Here is a 22,716-nt window from a genome sequence, read left to right as displayed (position 1 = left end):
GCCTGGAAGCACTTTATGGAGATAGTTGTTAGTGAAAGGGAACATGAATCTCTTGGGTTTTGTCCCTTTACAAGGAGCAGGAGCCAAACAAGTCGAAGCTTAGCCTTTGCTATTCTTTTGGCTCCCTGGACTGTATTAAGATTTTTTTTTGTGTGTGTGTGTGTGTGTGTGATTCAGTAAGTTGCCTGACCAAACTGGAAAGCCACATTATCTGAAGTAACTGTGCTTCATGTGAAGAGAGTTTTCCTGTGTATACTGGTACTAGGGAATCTCCAGATGTGTGCAGTGAAATAAGAACACTCCCCTCTCTTCAACAGCAGACTTTTCCATGATCCAAGCCTTCACCTCTGGGAAAGTTTGTATTACAGCTCTAAATGTTACTTTTTGTAAGAAAGGATGAAATGTACTTTCCTTCTCTTACATTTAGGGAGAATTTTGAGATTCCTGATTTGAGCAGGATTATAGACAAAAAGAGAGAGGAGAAATGATGAATTAACTAGAAGCTGAATTTTGGAAGGCTGACAGAGTTTGGGTCAGCTTTGATGGATTTCTTTTAGAGAGCTGTTCATCAAAGCTGACTTTGTTTCACACTCAAATTTTTAACCCTTCTATGACATTAAGAAATTAGACCTAATATCTTTATTTTTCCTCTAAATGAAGGAGGATTTTGGAAATAATACAGTGGTTTTGGTTACATGTTTTCTAAATGTAAAACAAATTTAAATATTTTTATTTAGACTTCTATTTAGTATTTTAATTCCAATAAAAGGCTTAAAAACAGTGTAAAACAAAACAAAAAACCCCAACCCCGAAAACCAGATCTGTGTTGAGCAAAATATTCCCATTTGATTTTTATTTTTTAAATAAGTATGTAACTTCCCAAGAAGTTTTCTACAATTTGACTTGAGCAGATCTGTTCTGCCCTGCCTTAAGAATTTTAACTCCTGTCTGATGTCATCAGAGAACAGAAGAGGAACTTGTTGAAAGCCTTTTTTTGTACACATCACATTGTCACCTTTGAGTTGGAAAGGTGTTGTAAAAGAGTATAAATGCTTGTGAATATAAAGAATATATGAGATTTGCTTAGAAATAGGTGTATAGAAAACTGCCACTATTGCTTGCAGTAAAAAATTGGGGAAGAATTAGAGAAAATTGGAGAATGTGAGGCCGCTTTGACGTGATGTACTTGAAAATAGTTCAGGGATTGCCATTTTGTTCCCTGTGTTTGAAAGAGTGTGCTGTCCAAGTCAAGAGATGGAACAGAAATGTCTGTGTAAATGGCAGGCACCTATGTGTCTGCAGCAAACAATCAAAGAGGATTGCCTAAGGCAACTGTCTGTTTTTTAAAAGGTATTTAATACCCTCTCAATTCACTGTTGAAGGGGCATAATAATTTGTGACCTTCCCTTGCCTGATAATGAAGTGAAATGCAGAAGGATACAGGATTTTCATTTCTCAAACCTGTCAGTGTTTTATGGTTTTTGTGGCAAACTGCTTTGTGGTCTGCTGAGCTGGACTTCTGAAAAGGCAGTTAATCTATTGCTTCTTCTAATGTAGAGCACTGGACACACTGAAACAGGGATTTCCAGTGAAATGTGTGTGCTTAACAAAAGCACGTCTAGAAAAATTGATTTCTTGAGTCTTCTTTTATTTTGGGGTGTTTTTTTTGTTTTGGTTTGGCTTTTATTGTTTGTTTATTTTCCTTAATTTCTTTACATCTTAGTCTAGAAGTCTTGATTTTAAGGTCTGGTTTCAGGTAGTCTATACTTGCATTTAGTCGAAGTTATGACAATTGATGAAAATTTTTTATGCATGTATTTCCACAAGGTTGATCTCCAATTTTTGCAGATGTTACTATTTCCTGTAGCCAGTGAAAGTAGTAGAAGTTATTAAGAATAGCTTGATATTGAGGAAAATATTGTCATTTAGTTAAATGCTCCTGAAGTGTAATATGGGACATCATTTTACTGATTTGCTCTTCTGGGTTTTAGCATTTTTGCTGATCTTCTTCCTCTTCCTATTAATAGTATAGAGCAGATGTAACTTGAGGAGGTGAATTCTTTCCCGCTGATGATGCTTGAGACAGAATTGTTTGCTTAGTTCCAGTCAGACAGACTTAGTGCTGCTGTAAACAGTCAGATGGCACAGAGGATGCCGTGGGCATCATTTGGCCTGTCAGGGTTTTATTACTGGTGATTCATGAGATGCAAAGAATTGCAGAAGTCGGGCTGAGTTTACAGGGCTGGGGGTTCTAAAAAAGATGCTGCATTTCTGGGTGTTTTTATGACTGGAAACCGTTTTGTTATGAACTCTCCTGCAAATATGGAATATTTGGATCAATCATACTCTATGACTGTGTGATGCACTTCACTGTTAATAATACAGTTTATAATTTCATTTTTTTTTTAAGGGACAATTAGGATACTCATAGTGTGAATGAAATTCTACCCAAGTGATCTTAATTCATCATTAAAAAGAAAAAAATTAAGGAGAAAATATTCATATATTCATCTATACAAAGCTTTTCATGAGTTAATCTGGCATATGAGAGTCACACATAAGAGACATATTAAAAATTGTTTTATATTTGTGGCTCCATTGAATCAAAATTTCTTGTGTGGCAATGTTATATGATAATGTAAGGCACTAGTTTATAGCACCTTGTGGCATGCATTGACACCAGTTATAACTGAAAGCTGGCTAAATTCCCCACTCAATTTGTGTTTTTTTGTGTCTTGAATGTCAATTTTTATTGCAGATCAAATTTCCAAAATTTCACAATTAAAAGTGGATGCTATCAGATGCTATTTGATGCAGAACAGAGCTCAGGAAGAGCAATCCTTTCACTACCAATATAAACTACTTCAGCACCCATCAGTGTTTTAGGTCAGCAGTGCTGTATTTTAGTATTCTGCAGGTTCAGAAAGGAAGATTCAAGCAGAAATACAAAATTACTGAATTGGCAAATGATAAGACCTATAGACTAGTCATAGTTTCTTAATTTTACTCAGAGATTGAGAGTAATCTTTAGTGGCTTTCTTCACTTAAACTTCAGTGTAATCCCAGTTGAATTGCGTGTCAGATAAAATAAATGTTATGTTCTAATGTGTATTGATTAATTTTTAATACAGGTAGTATATGTAGCCAGTGATATAACGCTTTTTTTCTGTTCTTATGAGAAAATTTGGGAAATATGTGACCCTCTCACCACATTAGTGGTGTTTGCTTATTTGACGTAATGGCTGAGATATATACTGTGGAGAGATATCAGTGAATTTTTCCCTTTGTCTGACTTCTGTTAGTGTGATTTCATTTTTCTCTTACTTCCCTCCATTTTCAGATCCGTGGTCACCATGTGGCTCAGCTGGATCCCCTTGGAATTCTGGATGCAGACCTGGATTCGTTTGTTCCCTCTGACCTAATTACCACGATCGATAAGCTCGGTGTGTATGTCTGCCTGCCTCCTTACTTGCACTGCTCATTTTGCTCTTGTGTCTCCTTGGGCTGAGGTGATTAAATAAGACATTTCACAGAACCATAGAAAGGATTGGGTTGGAAGGGGCCTTAGAGATCATCTAGTTCCAACCCCACTCCATGGGCAGGGATGCCACATTTCAAGGAACCTTCTACCTTTTCTGCTTGCTGGTATCATGAAATAGTGCCTTTGAGTATCTGTAAGGGGGCTAAAGTTTCAGGACTATGGAATTTCTACTCTGAGATCACAGGTGAGGTTCCTGTGAATTCATCTTCTGGTGAATGATGATTATAAGCACTCTATAAAATCGCTGAATCTTGTATTTTTGAACCACACCAGAAATTAATACTAATCAATACATTAGGCCAAGACTCTGGTAATCTAAATTACTCTTACACCATTATGTTTGATATGTGTTTGAACTGGGGACATCTGAAGGCTAGTCAATAGGGAAAACAAGCAATAAATAAAACACTGGACAGAGAGACTCAGGGAAAATTTCATACCCAGTTTGGATTCTAGTGTATGATACTTATTCCTTCTGTATGTCTTGAAGAAGTCTGTTTGAATTTATCAAAAGAAAAGGTGGAAAGCATAGAATTCTTTGCTTGTGGGTATAATCCAATGGTGATCACTTGAGTTTCCTACTGGAAGAGTGTGGTGCACAAGGTCTGCCCTGGTAAAGGTGGTTCTGGTTGCTTGGAGGGCAGGTCTCAGAAATTGCACTGATCAATTGCTTTGCCTCTCTCTGCTTGAATAAAAAAACCCACCTGATTGATTTTTCTCTACTCTTCAATCTACCTGGTTTGTTTAAAATGTGGTTTTCTACTCGATGAAGACACTGAATCAATTTTTCTTTGATGTGTTGGGAAGCTTTTCAGACCAGACATAAAACGTAGTGCAAGCAGTAGATAAAGCACATTCTTCTTAATTTTACTGTAAGCTCATCTACTGCCTCGTTGCTGCTGTGTTTTCTATTTCTGGTGGTAGGGAAAGAAACAGTTCTGATCACATAAAGGCAGTAGAGTGCCTAAGACTGTAAATTGAGAGGTGCTTACACAAATTGGGCATTCTCTCTAAAGTTTGTCAGCTTTAATTAAAGGAAAGTACCTACTAGTAAATATATTAGACATTTAGTGAGTGAATATAGTTTGGAGCATGGGTCAGAGCCAGCACATCAGTGCACATTTCTTTGGAATGTACAGTTTAGTACAGTGTTGTGACTGGTCAGAAGGCATCACACTGAAGCCCTTGTGCCCATAGGAAAAATATGTGAGACCTCTGAATGAGATGTCTCTGAGAGTGTAACTGAAGTGATTTCAGTTTGTGAGGGCAAACAAAATTTCTGCCCTAGTCTTGGCACAGCAAAAAAGAGGAGGGTCTCAAATGTTGCCCATCCTTGAATGTTCCAAGCAGGAAACTTATGAAAGGTCTCTGCTAGTACAGAAAGTATTTTAGTGTTTGATTTTTTTTCTGTGCATTTACTTCATCCTTCCTTCTGGTTTCTTTTTGAGAAACCTTGTGGTAGGAAGTTTCTTCTGAGAGTTGCTTCTGAAAATGCAGGTAGTCACAGATGTACCTACTGCACGATTCGGGTTATAAAATTGCTCTCAGGATTTCAGTAAGGTTGTATCTCTTTAAACATGAGGTGATGCTTCAGTAAATATGTGGTGCTGCAGTACAAAGCACAGATGTTCTGTGTTTGCCCAGATCACTCCTGTACGTGTTCTGGTTTATGCATGATAGCACATGAAGAGCCTGTGAAGTCTGAGGGAAAGTCAGCAAAGAAAAAAACCCAACAAAACAGTTAGCACTGCTTTGTTTCAAATGACACTAAACCCCTGTCATTCTCTGTGTCCCTCTAACCTCCTGCTGGGAAAACACCTCTTATGATACCAAAAAGGAGAAGTAGTGGTACCTACCCTTTTTTTTTTGGTTGCTCCAGGTTTGAAATTTTAATATATTGTTAAAATTGTTATTAAAACCAAAATGAAAATTTAAAATATATTATTTTTAAAGCAGAGAATGTGTTATTTACTGACAGTGCTATATAGTAAAAGTGGTGCCAATGCAGTCCTGTGGCCTGACTTCAACTCTAAATGCTAAGTTCTGTTATTATTTCATCTTTAAATTGCTGCTTCCTTTTCATCTTCAGAAAAGGCATTTAGTAGGGAATAGGGAGCACTATTCTTTATTGATTTAAGAGTCATGTGCAGGCTGTCTTGTCAGTGTTAAAGTGCATGTCTGCAGCTTATCTGGAACCAAGATAAAGAATTCAAAGTTAAAAAGAAGCTGTTTTTAATTTTTAAAATATTTTCACCCATGCATACACACATAACCTTTGAGATTAGCTCAGTTGGTTGGAGCACAGTGCTAAGGTCACAGGTTCAGTCCCTGTACAGGCCATTCAGTTAAGAGTTGGACTTGATGGTCCTTGTGGGTCCCTTCCAACTCAGAAATTCTGTGACATACATAGTTTTAATATACATATGACTTTCTACAACTGTATGTAATATCTGTTATAAGTGTCATACATTTGCTTCTTACAGTTGTAAGAAGCTATTTTTCTTTTCTTCATTTAACAGGTTTAGGTTAAACTTATATCATACAAAGCTTTTAACTTGTCTTTAACCAGTCTTTCAGTCTTATCTGCTGTGTATTTTGGTTTTTGAAACTGCATAATAGTTAAGTGAAGTATTTTCTTAAATAATATTCTCAGCCAGAAGAAGTTTAGGTATGTCTAAAGCAAGATGGGTCAATATGCTTAAACATATGCTTTCCTTGTTTTAGTTGGTGGGGGTGTGGAAATCTTTGTGTGCAGGTCATTACATGACTATTTCAAACTCCCCTAAAAAGAGAAAGAGAGTGAATAGGAACACCTTGGAAGTTCTACCAGAGTGCTTGTACTGCATTACATTGAGCATGTCGTGTATTTTCTCTTAGTGTATCTATTAATGTAGTATGCTTCCAACCAGCTGGTTCTCTCTGTCAGGAGGGATTGTTTTTGTGTTTGTTGCTTATGACAGAGCAAGGAATAAATCCCAATCATCACAGTTAGTTGTTTTACTAAACAGTGAACTGCAAGATATAGTATGGAGAATCAATGGCATATGTGCTAATATGCTAAAATATGAAAAAGGTTTGGGTCATTTTAATTTCAGTTGTTTTATCTGAGCATTTAAGAAAGAATGGTTTATCCTCTAATTAAATGATGACTATTTAATTAAAACATTAGTTTTAAAATCCAGACTAAAGTGCGTTTTACTAATGGATACCTGAAAAATATTCACATTTTCAAGTTTTATTCTGGTACCTTCTTTCTTAATATTGTTTTATTAAACATAATTGCCATGGTTTGAAAAACAATGCTGGTTTCCTTTTTGTCTCCTGCCCTGCTCTGCAAATCAATAATGTACCTGTTGTAGGGTTTTATGGTTTGCATGAATCAGATTTGGACAAAGTCTTTCAGCTGCCAACAACCACCTTCATAGGAGGAAATGAGAACAGTCTTTCTTTACGAGAGATCATCAAACGCCTGGAGGTCAGTGGGACATTTTTGAATTTATGGTTGTTTTCATCCAGACAGAAGTGAACTTTTTCCAGTTGTCAGTCACAAAAAAAACTTCTAATTTGTCAGTTATTAACAGAGCATGTAAAGAATTCAAGTGACATGAAAAATAACCTCTGTACTGTTTCTAGAGGTAGCAGCACCTTTGGGTTCATTACCTGGATATCTGAAATGTATAGATTAAGGGTGAGTATAAAAGAGGTGAATATGGTAGAATAATAATTCGAGCCCTCGCTCTGTCAAGAACTGATATTGCTTTAAAGGAGTAGAGCCTTTAGAAATTGTCTTTGAAGTGTTGAACCACAGATAAAGCAGCTCTGTATACAGTGCTCAGGATGTTCAGAGGTTGCCTTCAGATCCTCAGCTTTAGTGAGACTTCTACTTGAGATAAAATATGAAGGCTGGGTACCAAATTCATGAAAGCCCGGCTGTAGCTTGTAGACAGTGATTTCCTTGTTTTCCATCCCCAGTCATTTTGTAGAGTTTCATTGTCTGACAGGTGATAAGGTTTAAGCCATAAGAAGTCATCAAAGCTGAAATAATTTAAAGCAAAACTAATTTGAAGGAATCACTATTATTAGAGGAGAACTCCAAAAAGCAAAATAGCAAGTAGGAATGGTAATGAATTTGCAGACTGCTGAGTGACTTAGTGCTGGATATCCTCAGTTTGACTTTTATGTTGGCTTAGCTGAAGCTTGGTAAATTGTTAACATATTATCTCTGTTGTGCATTTGAGCTCTATATTTGGGTTTTTTCTTGTTTTTGTACTTCTAGCTTATCTGTGTAGCAATTTTCAAGAGAAAATCTTTAAAATTGCAATGTGCAAATACATGGACAAAATCAATAGCAAAATCTAAAAGCCTCAAGGAACTGATTCGTGTTAAGGAGAGAGAACTCTCTGGTTTCCTCTTCTCTCTAGAGCTTTGGATTTTTTTTTTTTAATTGAAGTTAACATTCAATTCCTTTTTAGAGGCAGTAGAGAGCACATACTGCTCTCTGTATGAGTGATTTTGAACCTCTCTGTTCACAGTGGTTTTGTCTCAAACTCACACTAGGTCTTACTTCTGTTGACTTGTAATTTGGAAACATTTTTTCTGATGAAACACTCTTTTTAAGGTAAGAAAAAGAAAATTTAAAAAATGAGCAAGGAGATAAAATTTCTGTTGTGTCTTTGCATTTCTCCCTGCCCTTTCTCTGCTCTCAGCTGCTTAGATTCTTTTTCAGATTTCCAGGTTTCTGAAAGTCGACAGTTATCAGATAATTGGCATGAGACTTCATACTTGTCTTCTCACTGTCTTTATTGCTTGATTTCAGGTGACATTTAAAAAAGACAGGATAAATTTTGGTAAATTAGTGGAAATCTTTGCTGATGCATCTAAAGAAAAGACTGTACTATGCCTGTAAGAACAGTACTGAGTTAGGTGAAATGTGCCAGTTAAGGTGGGTTTATTGGCCTGCTTTACATACATCACCAAATGACAATCTTCCATTTTCAAAATTTTGTTACTTTGTAGAGAAAGCTTTGAGGCACAAAACTAGATTCAGTAAAATAATTTATTCACTTATAGAATTGCTGTGGGGAAGATGCTGTGGAAGAGGAAGATGACAATATAGCTTTCAGAAGAGTAACAGAGAATATAACTTAAAAAAAATGTATTTGTTTTTTTCGTGGCCCATTAGCTCCTAAAGCTTCTCTGTTGGTGTTTTCATTCCCTAGAACACCTACTGCCAGCACATTGGCTTGGAGTTCATGTTCATCAATGATGTGGAGCAGTGCCAGTGGATCCGGCAGAAGTTTGAGACCCCGGGAATTATGAAGTTTACTAACGAGGAAAAAAGGACTTTGTTGGCCAGGCTGGTGCGCTCAATGAGGTACTGGGGTGGTGCTGGGAAACTGCTCTGGGGCTGCTGGCTGGGAGCTGGTGCCACCTGTAAACTGCTGAGGTGAATAGAGTCAGTGAGATCTGGAGCCCAGGTGGGTGCAGTTAACCTGGCTGTGATAGCAAAGGACAGCGTGTGCTGTGAGCTGTGTCCAGGTCTATGTTGTGACTTTCAGTATTCCATTATCTTAAAAGGCAGGTTGTGTTCTGTAACATTTGTCCAGCCTTTAGTGGCATATTGGGCAATGTTTTCATTGGCTTGAGGAAATAAAATGGGAAAAAGTTGTTTCAACAGACAAGTAATATAGATCTGTGTTAAAGATTTGTATCCTGTTTCAGAAAATAGGGGTCAGAACAATGCTGGAATGTTATTTCAAGTCCTGTTTCTGCCCTTTTCCTTTTGGGATGTGCCAAGATGTGCAGCACTGTTGCATGACCCGACAGCAGCAGTTTTAGTCTCTGCAATGTAAGAGAGCACATATGGAAACAGCTTATTGATTGCTTCCACTGTGGCTATCTGTGTGGAAATGCTGTGATCCCAGAGACTGAATTATCCTCTTATCCTTAGAACAAGACTTCTCAGACACAAGATTCATTCCAGTTTTTACAATCTGAAACAGTTTGCATGTCCTTTGATAAACATAAGTGTCAGAGATTTATAAAGGCACATTTTTTTGTTAAGATTCCGTGTTCAAAGACATAAAAGTGAAGTGCTCATTGGAGGTGTCAAAAGATATTTTTTCCAGGTGTTTTGTTAGCCAATATTATAGCAAGAATGTATGTTTGGTTAAAAGTTTCATTCAAACAGAAATAAAAATGTAACTTAATGACCAAGTGAATATTACACTTGAGTAAGTTTGTTTGTTGTTTAACAGGTGCTCAATATGAACCACCTCCATTTATCTTAAGACAAGAATTGGTGCTTTTATTCCTGTGTAAACTGTGAAAAGATCTGGAATTTCTAGTAGGATGAAGGAGCCAAATGTTCATCTTCTGCCAATTTAATTCTCTCCTGAAAATGGAAGAGAAATAGTTTTACAAAAATTTCTATCCTCTTTTCTCCAGTGCATTTTTTATTCTATGGTTCGAAAATGATCTAGGAAAAAAATCTGATTTTTTAGAAACCTGGTTGTGCTCTTGAGATTTGTGGCTTTGTGAAGCAGGTTTTCATTGTTTTGCTCCAGAATACTGTTTTCAGAAGTGTTCATTCCAAGTACTGCAGAGTTCAGGTACTTGAAACTGAATTTTAAGCTTGGATTTCTCGTCCTTTTTGATTTTTACCGATAGGTTATTGTACAAGGCTCATTTTTAACTCCTCCTTCTGTAAAATACTCCTTGTACATTTTGAACTACTTTGTATATGCATTAGTAAACGTTAGACCCTGATGTGGAGTCTGATCTGGGCAGGGTCAAACGTTTCCAGATTATCCCTTTCATGAGCTGTGTTCCTCACTGGGTACAGAATGTGTGGAGTGACAGTGGATGGGCTGCCAGCCTTTGTGCCCTCGTGGTGGCATGTGGGGGACTTGCAAGATGGGACTGTGAAATACTGTAGTTCTGCACACTCAGTGGCAATTTGCCTCAAATAATGAACTTGCTGCTTGTCCAACTGGCCTAACTTGGAGCTGCAAAGAGGAGGAAAACTGCATGTACACTGCTTTGATTCACCCTGTAGGACTTGCTGTTCCCATGGGACCCCACTTCCAGTTTACTGGCATAGTCCCACAGACTTTCCTGAGGGATTCTGCAGAATACCTTAGCTGAGGATCTGGCTTGTTGCTTGGATGGCTGAATTGTAAAGGTATTAATGGGTGAGCTAAGGAGAGTCTTTTGGCAACAACTCATTTCACTGCCTCCAGGATTTCAGTCTAAAGAGGTAAATGTCAGCATTCTAAGTGAGGAATAAGTTGAGTATTAATGGATTATGGCAGTGTTATGAGTTGAGGCATTGCACAGATGATGTAACCAATACAGTTACTTTGATGAAGATGTATTTTCTTTGCCTTTTGTATCTCCAAGCTTTACAACATATAATCCTTTCAACATTTGTTGAAAGGTACTTTTTAACCGCTCACATTGCCTCTGGCCCAAATGCATTAAAGAGTGAGAGAACACAGAGCTGTCAGGGATTGACATCATTCCACTGCTGCAGCTGAGGCAGAGATACCACTGTCCTGGCTCTTGGCAAGCTCCCAGCTGTTACATCACACAGTCTCAGGAGCCCTGCCATTGAATGGGACCTATGGAATTGGCATGCTTCCTACTCTGGTTTTTTACAAGTATTTAATACAGGTTCTCTGCTATGTTTTCTTCAATCCATAGGAGAGACTTCTTTGCTGTCACTCTGCCTTCCCAGTGGTCAGTATTTGTGTACATGGGAACAGAGTTTAACTTGGGAAGTGAATTTGGTCCGAGATGGAGACTCTTAATTGTTTCAAAGTCCTAGTAAATACTTCTCAGATGGAAGAGAAAGAAGACTTAATTTTTCCTGTTTTCCTCCCTATGTGTGACTTAATACCAGAGGCCTAAAAACTTGTATTCACAGATGTTTTAAAACAGTGTAATTTTATTTGCTAAAAGATGTTTGACACTATTTGCTACATTATCTTAACACAAACACTCTCTTTTTTTTGTGTTTCTTTTTGGCAAAGATTTGAAGACTTCCTTGCTCGCAAGTGGTCTTCTGAAAAGAGATTTGGTTTGGAAGGATGTGAAGTAATGATTCCTGCTCTTAAAACCATCATTGACAAATCCAGTGAAATGGGAATTGAATATGTTATAATGGGGATGCCTCATAGGTAATGTCAATGGAAACACCCTAACAAATGGGCTCACTGTGTTTAAGTTTTAGGTTCTAGAATTTTATTAACAAAGTTGATATTAAAAAAGCTGAGGTAGGAAGAGTCAATCTCAGCAAGTAATGGGAACACAGAACTGTAACAAGTGCCTGTCAGTGAGAGGCTACAGGTCTCACAGGTAAATGGTAGAGAAACTCTCCTCAGTGTAGTTTGAAGCTACAAACAAAAGTGGCAGCAGCCATGGTGTCGCCTAGCATCTGGAAGTGGGAAAGCTTAGTGAATAGTATTGAACTCACTTTTGCAGTCTGCCTTAACTAATTATTAATATAAATTAATAGAAAGACTTAATTAATAATTAAGATAATTAATTATTTAAGATAATTAATATAAAGACTGCTAGATAACTAAAAAATTCACTTGGATTGCAAGGTATTATAGAACATCTGAGGGAACCCATCGGAGGGACTTTGCGATTGGAAGAAGAGTTGAATCAAGGGTATCAGGTTCAAAAGTTTGAAGTGAACTTTTGCAAATTTCTGATAGGGTGGTTTGTAGGTTTTGTAAGTTTTATGCTGTTGACTCTGTTACTGCCATTTTTGAGACATAACTGTGTCTGGAATTTTCTTAGAGGTCGGCTGAATGTATTGGCTAATGTAATCCGAAAAGAGCTGGAGCAGATCTTCTGTCAGTTTGATCCCAAACTTGAAGCAGCTGATGAGGTGAGATGCTTTTTCAAGAGATCTGTATAGAGAGGTCTACATTCAAAGTAGTTTTTAGTTGGTTTGGTCATGGTTATTATGAAAGTAGCATTATCAGCTGCTGAAATGCATTGCCTTCTTTTCTAGTTTGAGGAACAGGATTTGGTGAAATTTCTTAATGAATGTAAAGATTATGTTGTACCTCTAACATGCAGAAAATATCTCAGGAATGACTGTAGATGAGTAAGAGTTAGACTGAGTTCGTAATCTCTAAGCATCTTTCTTTGTTTTATATAAATGTAATGAGTATCAATATTCTGTAAGTATTTACCCAACATTGCATGGCAACAGTAAGGTAATAGAATAGGAGCAGTGTTCCAATTTGAATTATGTTGTCAAACCCATAGTGCATACTGCTGTGCAATTAACTAGATGCATTGTTCAGGCTGAGGCACAAATTTTAGGAGTAGTGGATCAGATGCAGCAGGTATGAATGACATTCCTGAATCGTGATTGCATCCTGTGTGTTAGGGATCTGGAGATGTAAAATATCATCTGGGAATGTACCATGAGAGGATCAACCGAACAACAAACAAGAAAATCACTCTATCCCTGATGGCTAACCCTTCTCACTTGGAAGCAGTTGATCCTGTTGTGCAGGGGAAAACAAAAGCTGAGCAGTTTTATCGAGGGGATACAGCAGGGAAAAAGGTAAAAATTGTTTACTATAGTAAATTTAATGGTAATTTTTCAGAGTATTTTTAATGAAAATAGTTTACCAGTAGTTTCATAGCACAGAATCTTCCTTCTTTCCTTCTCCACAAAAGGGATATATCACCTGTTGAACTAGATAAGGTTTCTGACACGGTACCTCAAGGGTGACTTGAGAAAGTAGGCTTAAAGCTTTCTTTTGTTTGCAAACTGAACAAAGGCAGCAGAATTCAGAGAAATTTATACTGTATTATAAAAATACTGTTCTATTTTATAAGCACTACAGAAATATGGAGAAAGAAATCCTGCTGAGAAGCTTAAATTGCAGTTTTGGTTTCTAATATAGGTGTGGATGTATGTGTCTAATTCTCCCTCTCAGGTTATGTCCATACTGTTACATGGGGATGCTGCCTTTGCAGGACAAGGAGTGGTTTATGAGACATTTCATCTTAGTGACCTCCCATCCTACACCACAAATGGCACCATTCACGTTGTGGTCAACAACCAGGTAACAAGTAGAGCATTTTCCAATCAACTTTTCTGCTGAATAGTTGCTCTCCTATTTCTTTTTATTCTTGATTGTTATTAGCTGAGTGCATTGTCCCCTCTGCTTATTAAAATGGTTGGGGTGTTTCTGAAAATGATCATAGTATCTAGTGACTCTGAGTGGATAGTATTTTATCACCTACGTTTATTTAATTCAATTTGTAATACTTAATTGGGTTAGGTTTGCTTTGGTTTGTTTTTAAGAGAGCAAAAAGAAGCTAGCTAGCCAAACTGAAAAGCTGGTGCTAGTGCTGTGTAAATTACTATTAAATGCAAACCTCAAGCATTCAAACCAGAGTAGAAGGAGGTGTCCAAATTATTTTAATAGAAGTTTTTGTCATTTTTAGATTGGCTTCACCACAGACCCCCGTATGGCCCGTTCATCTCCATATCCTACTGATGTTGCTCGTGTGGTCAATGCTCCCATTTTTCATGTGAATGCTGATGACCCTGAAGCAGTGATGTATGTGTGCAATGTGGCTGCAGAGTGGCGAAACACATTCAATAAAGATGTGGTGGTTGACTTGGTAAGTCTTGGTTTTCTTAACTTTTCATTCTGTGCTCTCTTATTCTTCTGTGGCTTAGAAAAGAAACATTTGATTTTAAAGGCCTTTAGCATCCTCATTTTAAAAAGGCAAACAACTAGCAGACCCACAAAAAGCCATAAGTGTTTTTTATACCATAAACCTCTTAAAAATATCTGTAAAACTATGAAATGGAAGGATTTCATTTTACATTTTGCCTTACCAAGAGTAACAATCTTTCCCTTTGTAGGTTTGTTACCGTAGGAGAGGGCACAATGAAATGGATGAACCCATGTTCACCCAGCCTCTAATGTACAAACAGATCCACAAGCAGGTGCCAGTGCTGAAGAAATATGCTGACAAACTGATTGCAGATGGGACTGTGACACTGCAGGAGTTTGAGGTACACATCAACAGAGTTGAAGGGAACCTAAGGAGCTGTACAGTAGAAAGACACAACTGTCACTGTATGCTGTCTGCTTGAAAACCTTCCTTTCACTGTGAGAAGTCTTCACCCTTTGACAATTTGTGTTTCAATTTGGTTTGGATTTTCATGTAAAATAGATAGTATTGTTGTAACAAAAGGACTGAAAGTACTGTGAAGTAATTAATACATATTGCATAGGAAAAATTTGCTTCAGTTTTGAGATTGTAAAAGGTGCTCAGATAAGAATATTGGAAAATAGAGGCATTTGTCAGCTGTTCTTCATTTCTAGACTCTTGATTCAGCAGCAAGACACCCACAGGTATAATTGTAGCTTCATATTGATAACCTTGGCAGGCTTTTGTTCAGCAGTGATGCAATAGAATCAATTTATCCTTTTTATTTTCTTGCAAGAATTCAACTAAATTCAGAGATCATTTGAAGTATTCCAGAAGGATGAAGTGTAGAGTCTGGTGCCTGCATTAGACTGGTTAGGTCTTTACCTTAACCTTTTTGAAAATGAGTGTGTAGAGTACAGCTGCAACAAAGGACCTTCTGAGAAGGTGTGGCTAACTATGCAGTGACATGATATTGCAGATCAAGAAAAAAGTTTTTGTAGGTGGATTCAGTTATCTGCAGGAGTGATCACAGCTCATGCAGAAGTAACTTTCCTGAATCATTGTAAGAGTGTGCCAGTAGTGACATGGACTTTGGTGACTGGATCCAGGATCCTGGATGGATCCTGGATGTTTTGCTGTACAGACTGAGCTCAGCATTGTTGTTAATGCCTTTGAAGATTAGGTGGCTCAATAACTTGAGCATGGTTTTGGACTGAAACATAGATATTGCAGAGGCATTCTACCTCTGCAGATTATGGCATTGTATCTGTTGCCTTGACAGGGGTGGCCAGCAGATTCTTAACTAGACTCTCCCAGAAAGACTGGTTTTCTAATAAGTTCTTTTCCAGTATTTAGTGGCTTCTGTAGCCAGGAGTAAGATTGCTGAATGGTTCTGATCTTAGAAGTATGACTGTCAATTATATTTGGTACTTCAGTTCTGTCTCATTCTGGAGTAATGCTTGCAGCTTCAGCTCTTGGTACAGTCCTCTGTAACACCTGTCCTGTGAACTAAATAATTTATTTAGAGAATGTGTTATCCTACTGAATGATAGGTGTCACCTCTATGATACAAGGGTGTTGTGTTTATCAATTTTAAAAAAGATTTTTGTTCTACAGGAAGAAATTGCGAAGTATGATAGAATATGTGAAGAAGCATATACTAGATCCAAGGATAATAAGATCCTACATATCAAGCACTGGCTTGATTCACCTTGGCCTGGTAAGAAGTGTCCTTTCACTTATCCTAGTGTTATCTGAGTGCACTTTTAGTTTGAGTCCATAATCCAGGATTTAAATGGATTTTATCAGATAATGTTGCTTTAAAATGGAATTACGTGACCTTTGATTAGCCCCTGCTAAGGGTAAATATAGCATTCTTCCAGATCAACTTGAAATAAATATTTTGCTTAAAAGAACATGTGAAGTAAGGTGTGACTTTGAAAAAGATGTCTTCCCAGTTCAGCAGAGAAGTGGCTTTCCTGTCCTGTTAATTGTCTCTGCTGTCAAGAAGAAGGAGTGTGTCTCGTGCTCTTTTTGCTTTATTGTTTTTATATGAGGGATTGAGGTGTCATATACCTTTTACTGGCTGCCTCTGCCCACATAGTTGGACTTCACAGGGAGTGAAAGCAGAAACAAAGCAGATCATTGTGTGCCTGTAAGATGAAGTTATGTTGTCATGCAGACAACCAAAATTATTGTGTTTCCCAGTGAAAGGTGAAGAACTAGGTTTAGTCTGCTGCTTAGAATGTCACTTAAGAGTTGTGAATTTTTAAATAAATTGTAGATAATATAGATATCTCTTAAACAGTCCTTGAACATTCACCAAAACTTTTACTTCCAGGATTCTTTAATGTGGATGGAGAACCCAAGAGCATGTCTTGTCCTCCCACTGGCATTTCAGAAGACCTGCTGACTCACATTGGCAATGTAGCTAGTTCAGTGCCAGTCAAAGACTTCAAAATACACTCAGGTCAGCTGGGCTCTTTGTATCTCTTGCTCTTTTTCTGTATTTCTGCACAGAAATTGTTGCTGGGCCTTTTCCCAAAGAGGAAAATACCTGTGACTTTTTTATTTTGACTCTTCTACTCTATGGATAAGAAAAATGTGACAGTGAAGGTCCTGCTGCTTGTTCTCAGCATAATGTTCTTTCAGTATCACATCACTTCTGTTCCATACCTCATTAAATTAGATTCTCCTCTGAGGGCAGTAAAAGTTTTTTGTAACATTAAGTAAATACCTTCTTTCATTCTTCAAGTCCTTGTGGAAAATGCAGCATATCTGTGGGACTAACTGGGAAGTAAGACACCATCTCAGGAGGCATTATTAAAGTGGGGTTTTCTCATGCTAAAACCTGAGGTAATTTGAGGTCCACTTAAGACACTTCTTGTAGTTAGATGACTTTCTGCTCAGAAATACAGTTGGGACTTTCTCAGACCTGGCAACATTGCTGATCTACTATGAGCTGAATTTTAGTACAGCTGAATGGACACTGTGTAGGTAAATTCTGACAGATTTTCTTTCAACTTACCATTTAGCATTGATAACAGCATATATATAGCATTTTTTTCAAAAAGTCTTAGCTTTTGTTCTGAAGAGATTCAGTTCTGACTTTGGCATCTATTACAGTAAGAAGCTAACTGTGCCTCTTTCACTGTGGAATCCCAACACTGTCTGAGATACTTTTACTTCTGAGTAAAAGAAAATTAAAAAAAAAAGTAAATAGATACTTTTACTTCTGAGTTCTGAGATAATTTTACTTCCTGGTCAGGTTAAAATCTAGCAACTACTGGGAGTAATAACATGTTCATTCCATGGGGAAATACGGAGGCACTTTTAGGGATTTTTTTTTCTTTTGTTGGCTTGTAGGATATGCACTTAGGAGGAAGAGATTTTTTCTGTACAAAATCTCTAGCTAATCTTTCTTCTCCTTGATGGGTGACTCTAGAGAAAAGTGTGTCTGCCATAGGTGTTCTATGTGTTTGTGTTCCTTTGGGACAATTAAACACAAGTAATGATGATAGGGCATTCCCAGTTATCAGTTGCAGGCTTGTTGAGCAGATACAGTTTAATGGATAAACTTTAAAGCTCTTCTACACATTTGTGCACTTTGTTGTGACACTGATGAATTAAAAATTATAGTTACCCAATAAAATTTAGTATTAGACATTCTAATTAAAAAGGTAAGTTGGTCTTATAAAATCTTCACTAAAAAACCAACTATTGTTTACCAACTGAAAATCTGTTGGAAGCTGCTACACTTTTCTATTTATATGATATTCATAGTATTGATCAATCCAGCCTGTTTCACTTTATAACATCTCCAAAAGTCCAATAAGACAAATGCCAAGAAAAAATGAGAAAAGGAATGAAGAAAAAAAATCACAAACCAAATTGCTAATATTTTCAGTCTCTTACAAAAAGTACTTGGTGTTAGAGATGTGGAAATAAATCTTAAAGAAATATTTCACCATGGGTCTTTTAATTGTCCTCAGTAGTTTCTGACACAGCCAATCTTACTTTCTTCTTCAAAAACAAGGTATGAACTTTATGCAACCCGTTACCAGGGAAAAAAGTTTTTTTACTTTGCTAGCGGTTCAGTTCCAGAAAAACAATTTGTAGACCTTATTTAGGATCTCTGTTTAACTCACCATTAGCCAGTGAAGAAGGAGAATAGTGAATGTAATATGAATATAAAATTTCTCTGAAGTAGGTCCATTCAGTTCTGATCTTTATTCCACTGTAGGACTCTCTCGGATTTTGAAAGCCCGCTTGGAAATGACCAAGAACAGGGTTGTTGACTGGGCCTTAGCAGAGTACATGGCTTTTGGCTCTGTCCTGAAGGAAGGGATCCATGTCCGACTAAGTGGGCAGGATGTGGAGAGAGGTACTTTCAGGTGAGTACTGTTGAATGTGGTCCCATACTTACAGAAACAACTTGGCATTTTTTAAACAGTATGGTCTTCTGCAGGGAGGGGGAAGTTGGGGCTATTCAGCATCATTCTGAATGTTATAGGTTCTAGCAGTCAAGAATAATCAAATCTCCTGTCTCTGTAAACAGCATTTTAAAGAAGAGTATTTAAGGCAGAACAAATATTTTTAAATACTTTCTTCCTTCTCTTGCTGAAAAGCAGAAATTACGTTTTTTTCCCCCGCTTTTTAACAAAAAATTCAGCTGCATTCCATCTAATTGCTAAGAAATAAGATAAGGGGACTTGCTGCAGGAGATGGAGTCTTTTAAATACCATTCCAGTGGTGGCTGCTTGGAACTTGCATATCCTGTGAACAAACATGTTGCCAGTTGGCAAGGCTTTTTAAAGTCAAATAAGATCCTTTGTGCTGAGACTTTTAATGACTACGGAGCATGAATGAAGGCAGAATCTGATCACTTGGTAATACATATACAGTTTGCTGCCTTACCTGATTCTCTGTGGAGTAAAATGTTAATGATGTATTTAATTGAAGCCTTTGATGTTATGCCAGTTCCTGGGGTGAATGAACTAGCAGCTGTACTGTGCTTCATTGTGCGTGCTTGCAGAAAAGAGAAATAAATCTGGGTGCCTGTCTTCTCTGGTACAGTACTCTCTTTCTGTGCTGAGCTTCATTTGGTACCCAATCTTTTGGGCTTTCTTCCTTTTGCTTCCATTCTCATGGCAGTTTCACAAAATCCTTTGGACAAGATTTGAAAACAAAACTGAAAATCGGGAGATTTCCCCCCTCTCCAGCTTCTCATCCTCCTTGATTTCAGTACCATGGTCTTGTAAAGTGAGCATCTCCTGGGACAGGAACATCCATGTTCATTGATCAGCAACTTGCCTACCTATTTCAGGTGTGAGCTTAGTCATGTCTAGCACACCTGTAGACTTATCTTGCAAATACTGATTCTCTGTATTCCCAGTTCTCACACTAGAGGAAGAGGATTTTTCAGAACTATTTTCCAGATTTTCTTGATGTTTAAGATAGAGAAGTTATGTTCACAGCAATATAGGGAAAAAATTTAAAAAAAAAGGATTCAGATAGAAAGCTATTTAGACTGGTGAAGGCTAGTTAAGGATTCCTGTGCTATCTGAATTTTATTATTCAGTCTTTTAGAAAATGAGTAAAAAGGCATTCCAGTGAATTCTTGTGAAGTTCAGGACTGAAGCTGATACTGCAGATGTTTGATTTATAGAACCTGGTTCTGCTTTACTGCTGGGTTTTGAGTTTGCCTGATGGGTAGTGGGATCTACAAAATACCAGTCCATGGTGAGATTTTGAATTTTTGTTACGAATGTGATAGGCAGCTGGACAATAAAGAGTGAGATGAAAAAAATGCCTTGGACCTGAGGAAGTCAGGTAGTATTTAACTACTCTGTTAAACAGAAGAGAACACTATAGAAATATGTAAGACTTAGCTCAATCTACTGTATTCAAACTCATTTCACCAGAGGAATAGGTAGAAAAGTTAACTTGTGGTACAGACACATCTAAAACATAAAGCTGCTCTTTTTTAGCTGTAATTGAGTTTCTTTGTCATTTATAATAAGAGTGAGCAACTTCCCTGACAACTGAAGACATTTGCAAATACTCGTGCATTTTTATTGGAAAAAAGCACATTGCAAACATGTAGAAAGCTTATGTCATTTTATGTTCTCTTTGTAATAACTCCCTTCTTCACTCCCAAAAGTCCTTGAAGTACATAATGTCTCAAATCTCTGAGACTAATTGAAGAGGGAGTATAGGCTAGAATTTGGGAAGAACTGAAGATGCTGTGTTGCCATAGTGAAAACAACATGATGGGGGTTTTCACTGTTCTGGAACTTGGGAAGTGCTGTCTAGAAAATAGTCCTTTCTGTCAATATTCTGTGTGAGGGCTTGGTTTCTTCCTGTTTCAGTCCTCAACACTATCAATAGATAGAAGCTGGGTAAAGCTGCAGATAGAAGCACCTGGCCCCTTCTCATCTTGGAGGCCCGCTCTTGGGAAGGAAAGGAGGGGAGAGAGACTTGAGTCTGTACTGCTTTGATGTCAGTAAACCTGACAATTTCACACATCTGACTTGTATGTCTGAATGTTTCTGGCTGTCCATCTATGTCCATCTTAATCACCTCTTGCTAGGTAAACGTGAGACTTTGTGCTCAAGGAGCTTATCATCTATCTAGGCCTTCTATCTTTGGCTGAATGGCAAAACCAAAACATCAGTGGCAAAAATGGTTTCTGCCAAACAGCTGCCTGGTGTCTGAATTTTCCCCTGTCTATCTACTTCCCTCCCTGTGCTGTTTTTCAAGGTTCTGGCCTTACGTTGTTGACCTCTAAATAAATTTCAGAGCTCTTTTGCTACTCTTCATTATAGCAAAGGGAAGTACAAAAAGATCCAGACTTTAGTTCAGTGTTGGCAGCTATACAATGCACAGTATTGTTACCAGTACAATAGCTGTCCTTATGTTAGCAGTTGTAAAGCTGGACATATTGTTGTGATTCACTCAGTTAGTCTGCTCAGAGAGTAAATGGATTACAGTAATTACTTCAGTCATCTCTGTTTTGGTAGTATTCCTCGGTGCCCCATTCTAATGCTGATTAATGGTCTTCTAGAGAACTGTAAATGGTGCATGTGAGTGGAAATACCAGGAAAGAGGATACAACTTCTTTGAGTCTTGGTGCTGAGATTAGATTAGATTATTTTTTTTTTTTTTGCATAAAAGACAAACAACAGTTGTTTTAAGGAAAAGAATGATTAGATTCTCTATTAGGGAGGAAGAATGAAATTTTTTAAATAACAATTTTGCTCCTCTGCATTTTTTTACTTTAATCATTCTATTTTATAGCAACAACCTCCCCATCCTTTTCCCTTTCCTCCCAGGTTCTACTAGTGATGAGGTATTTCCAGTTTCTGTGAGTTCTGGAGAACAAGCCTGGATAGTCAGTGAAAGTTCTTACAGTGCAGCACTTGTATTTAGATGTGATTGTATTCCACATGGTTTTGACCAAACCAGGGTGCTGTGTTTAGCAAAGACAACTGTGTGGCTTGCACGTACCTTTGATGCTTTAGCTTTGAAAACAGCTCTGTTGAAGCCCAAAGTTATGCTTGGTTAATAAATTTCTTCAAAAACTCTTTGCAGCCATCGCCATCACGTGCTTCACGACCAAGAAGTTGACAAGAGAACGTGTGTCCCCATGAATCACCTGTGGGAGCAGCAGGCCCCCTACACCGTGTGCAACAGCTCCCTGTCCGAATATGGGGTCTTAGGTATGTCTCTGACAGATGGGCTCGTGTTTTAATAGCTCTGCTGCACAAGGAGCAGAGCTTTCAGCAAGGAAAAGAATGTGGGGAAAAAAAGCTGTAAAATGGTTATATATGAAATAGGTGTCAAAGCTCTTCCTCCCAGGGTCTGACATCCCTTAAGCATCCCCACATTTTACAATTTTGGGATTCACTTGAAAGCATCCATCTGTTGTGGTTGATCTTGGCAATGCTGGAACGTGCACCTGATGCTTTCTCAAAAGGGGAGGAACTGACAGTTTGTAACACAGATATAAAAATCCATCCTGGCCTTATCTGAACTGCTATTCTGAATGTGCTATTTCAAGAAAGCAAATTCTTGTTAGTGATAGCATTAATCATAGTGAATTATTTTACCTTCAGCCACACAGAATGGATAACCTCACTCTGACATGATGAGGGTGGCAAGAGGAATGTGGAGCACAAAACAAATACATCTAATAATTTATCAAAGTGTTACTGATTCTATGGATAAATAATGAAATATTGTGTGAAGGAAAAAGATGGAACATTTTAGTAGATAAGGATGGTAATAGATAGCTGCTTGCTTCAAAGTTCTGGAAATATTTGATTACTTAGTAATTTTTACAATGCTACATATTACCTATTGCTAATAATTTAAAAATTAAAGTGGTATAAAACTGTATAATTGGAGCATGGTCTGAAGAACTGAGGGGGTTTTTTTAGGTATTTTTGTTGGTTCTGTGGTAGAATTCTTGT

At 37.6% G+C, this 22,716-nt stretch overlaps 1 protein-coding gene across 4 annotated transcripts in view; it reads left to right on the top strand.

Annotated features, from left to right (window-relative positions):
• The window catches only part of OGDHL (oxoglutarate dehydrogenase L), a 54,519-nt gene that overhangs the window by 11,299 nt on the left and 20,504 nt on the right, over positions 1–22,716 (top strand). For all 4 annotated transcript variants that reach the window (XM_051799800.1, XM_051799799.1, XM_051799802.1 and 1 more), the window contains exons 4-16: positions 3,341–3,443; positions 6,901–7,016; positions 8,761–8,915; positions 11,575–11,721; positions 12,350–12,440; positions 12,951–13,130; positions 13,510–13,638; positions 14,024–14,203; positions 14,451–14,603; positions 15,860–15,962; positions 16,584–16,712; positions 18,486–18,636; positions 21,836–21,963. In XM_051799800.1, the coding sequence (XP_051655760.1) occupies positions 3,341–3,443; positions 6,901–7,016; positions 8,761–8,915; positions 11,575–11,721; positions 12,350–12,440; positions 12,951–13,130; positions 13,510–13,638; positions 14,024–14,203; positions 14,451–14,603; positions 15,860–15,962; positions 16,584–16,712; positions 18,486–18,636; positions 21,836–21,963 (1,765 nt within the window). The remainder of the gene's footprint in view (positions 1–3,340; positions 3,444–6,900; positions 7,017–8,760; positions 8,916–11,574; positions 11,722–12,349; positions 12,441–12,950; positions 13,131–13,509; positions 13,639–14,023; positions 14,204–14,450; positions 14,604–15,859; positions 15,963–16,583; positions 16,713–18,485; positions 18,637–21,835; positions 21,964–22,716) is intronic.

This window comes from Manacus candei, unplaced genomic scaffold (genome assembly GCF_025592945.1).
Source record: "Manacus candei isolate 608988 ecotype Guabito, Panama unplaced genomic scaffold, ASM2559294v1 h1tg000050l, whole genome shotgun sequence".
Lineage (NCBI taxonomy): Eukaryota > Metazoa > Chordata > Aves > Passeriformes > Pipridae > Manacus > Manacus candei.
This window is presented reverse-complemented; position numbering and strand designations above follow the sequence as displayed.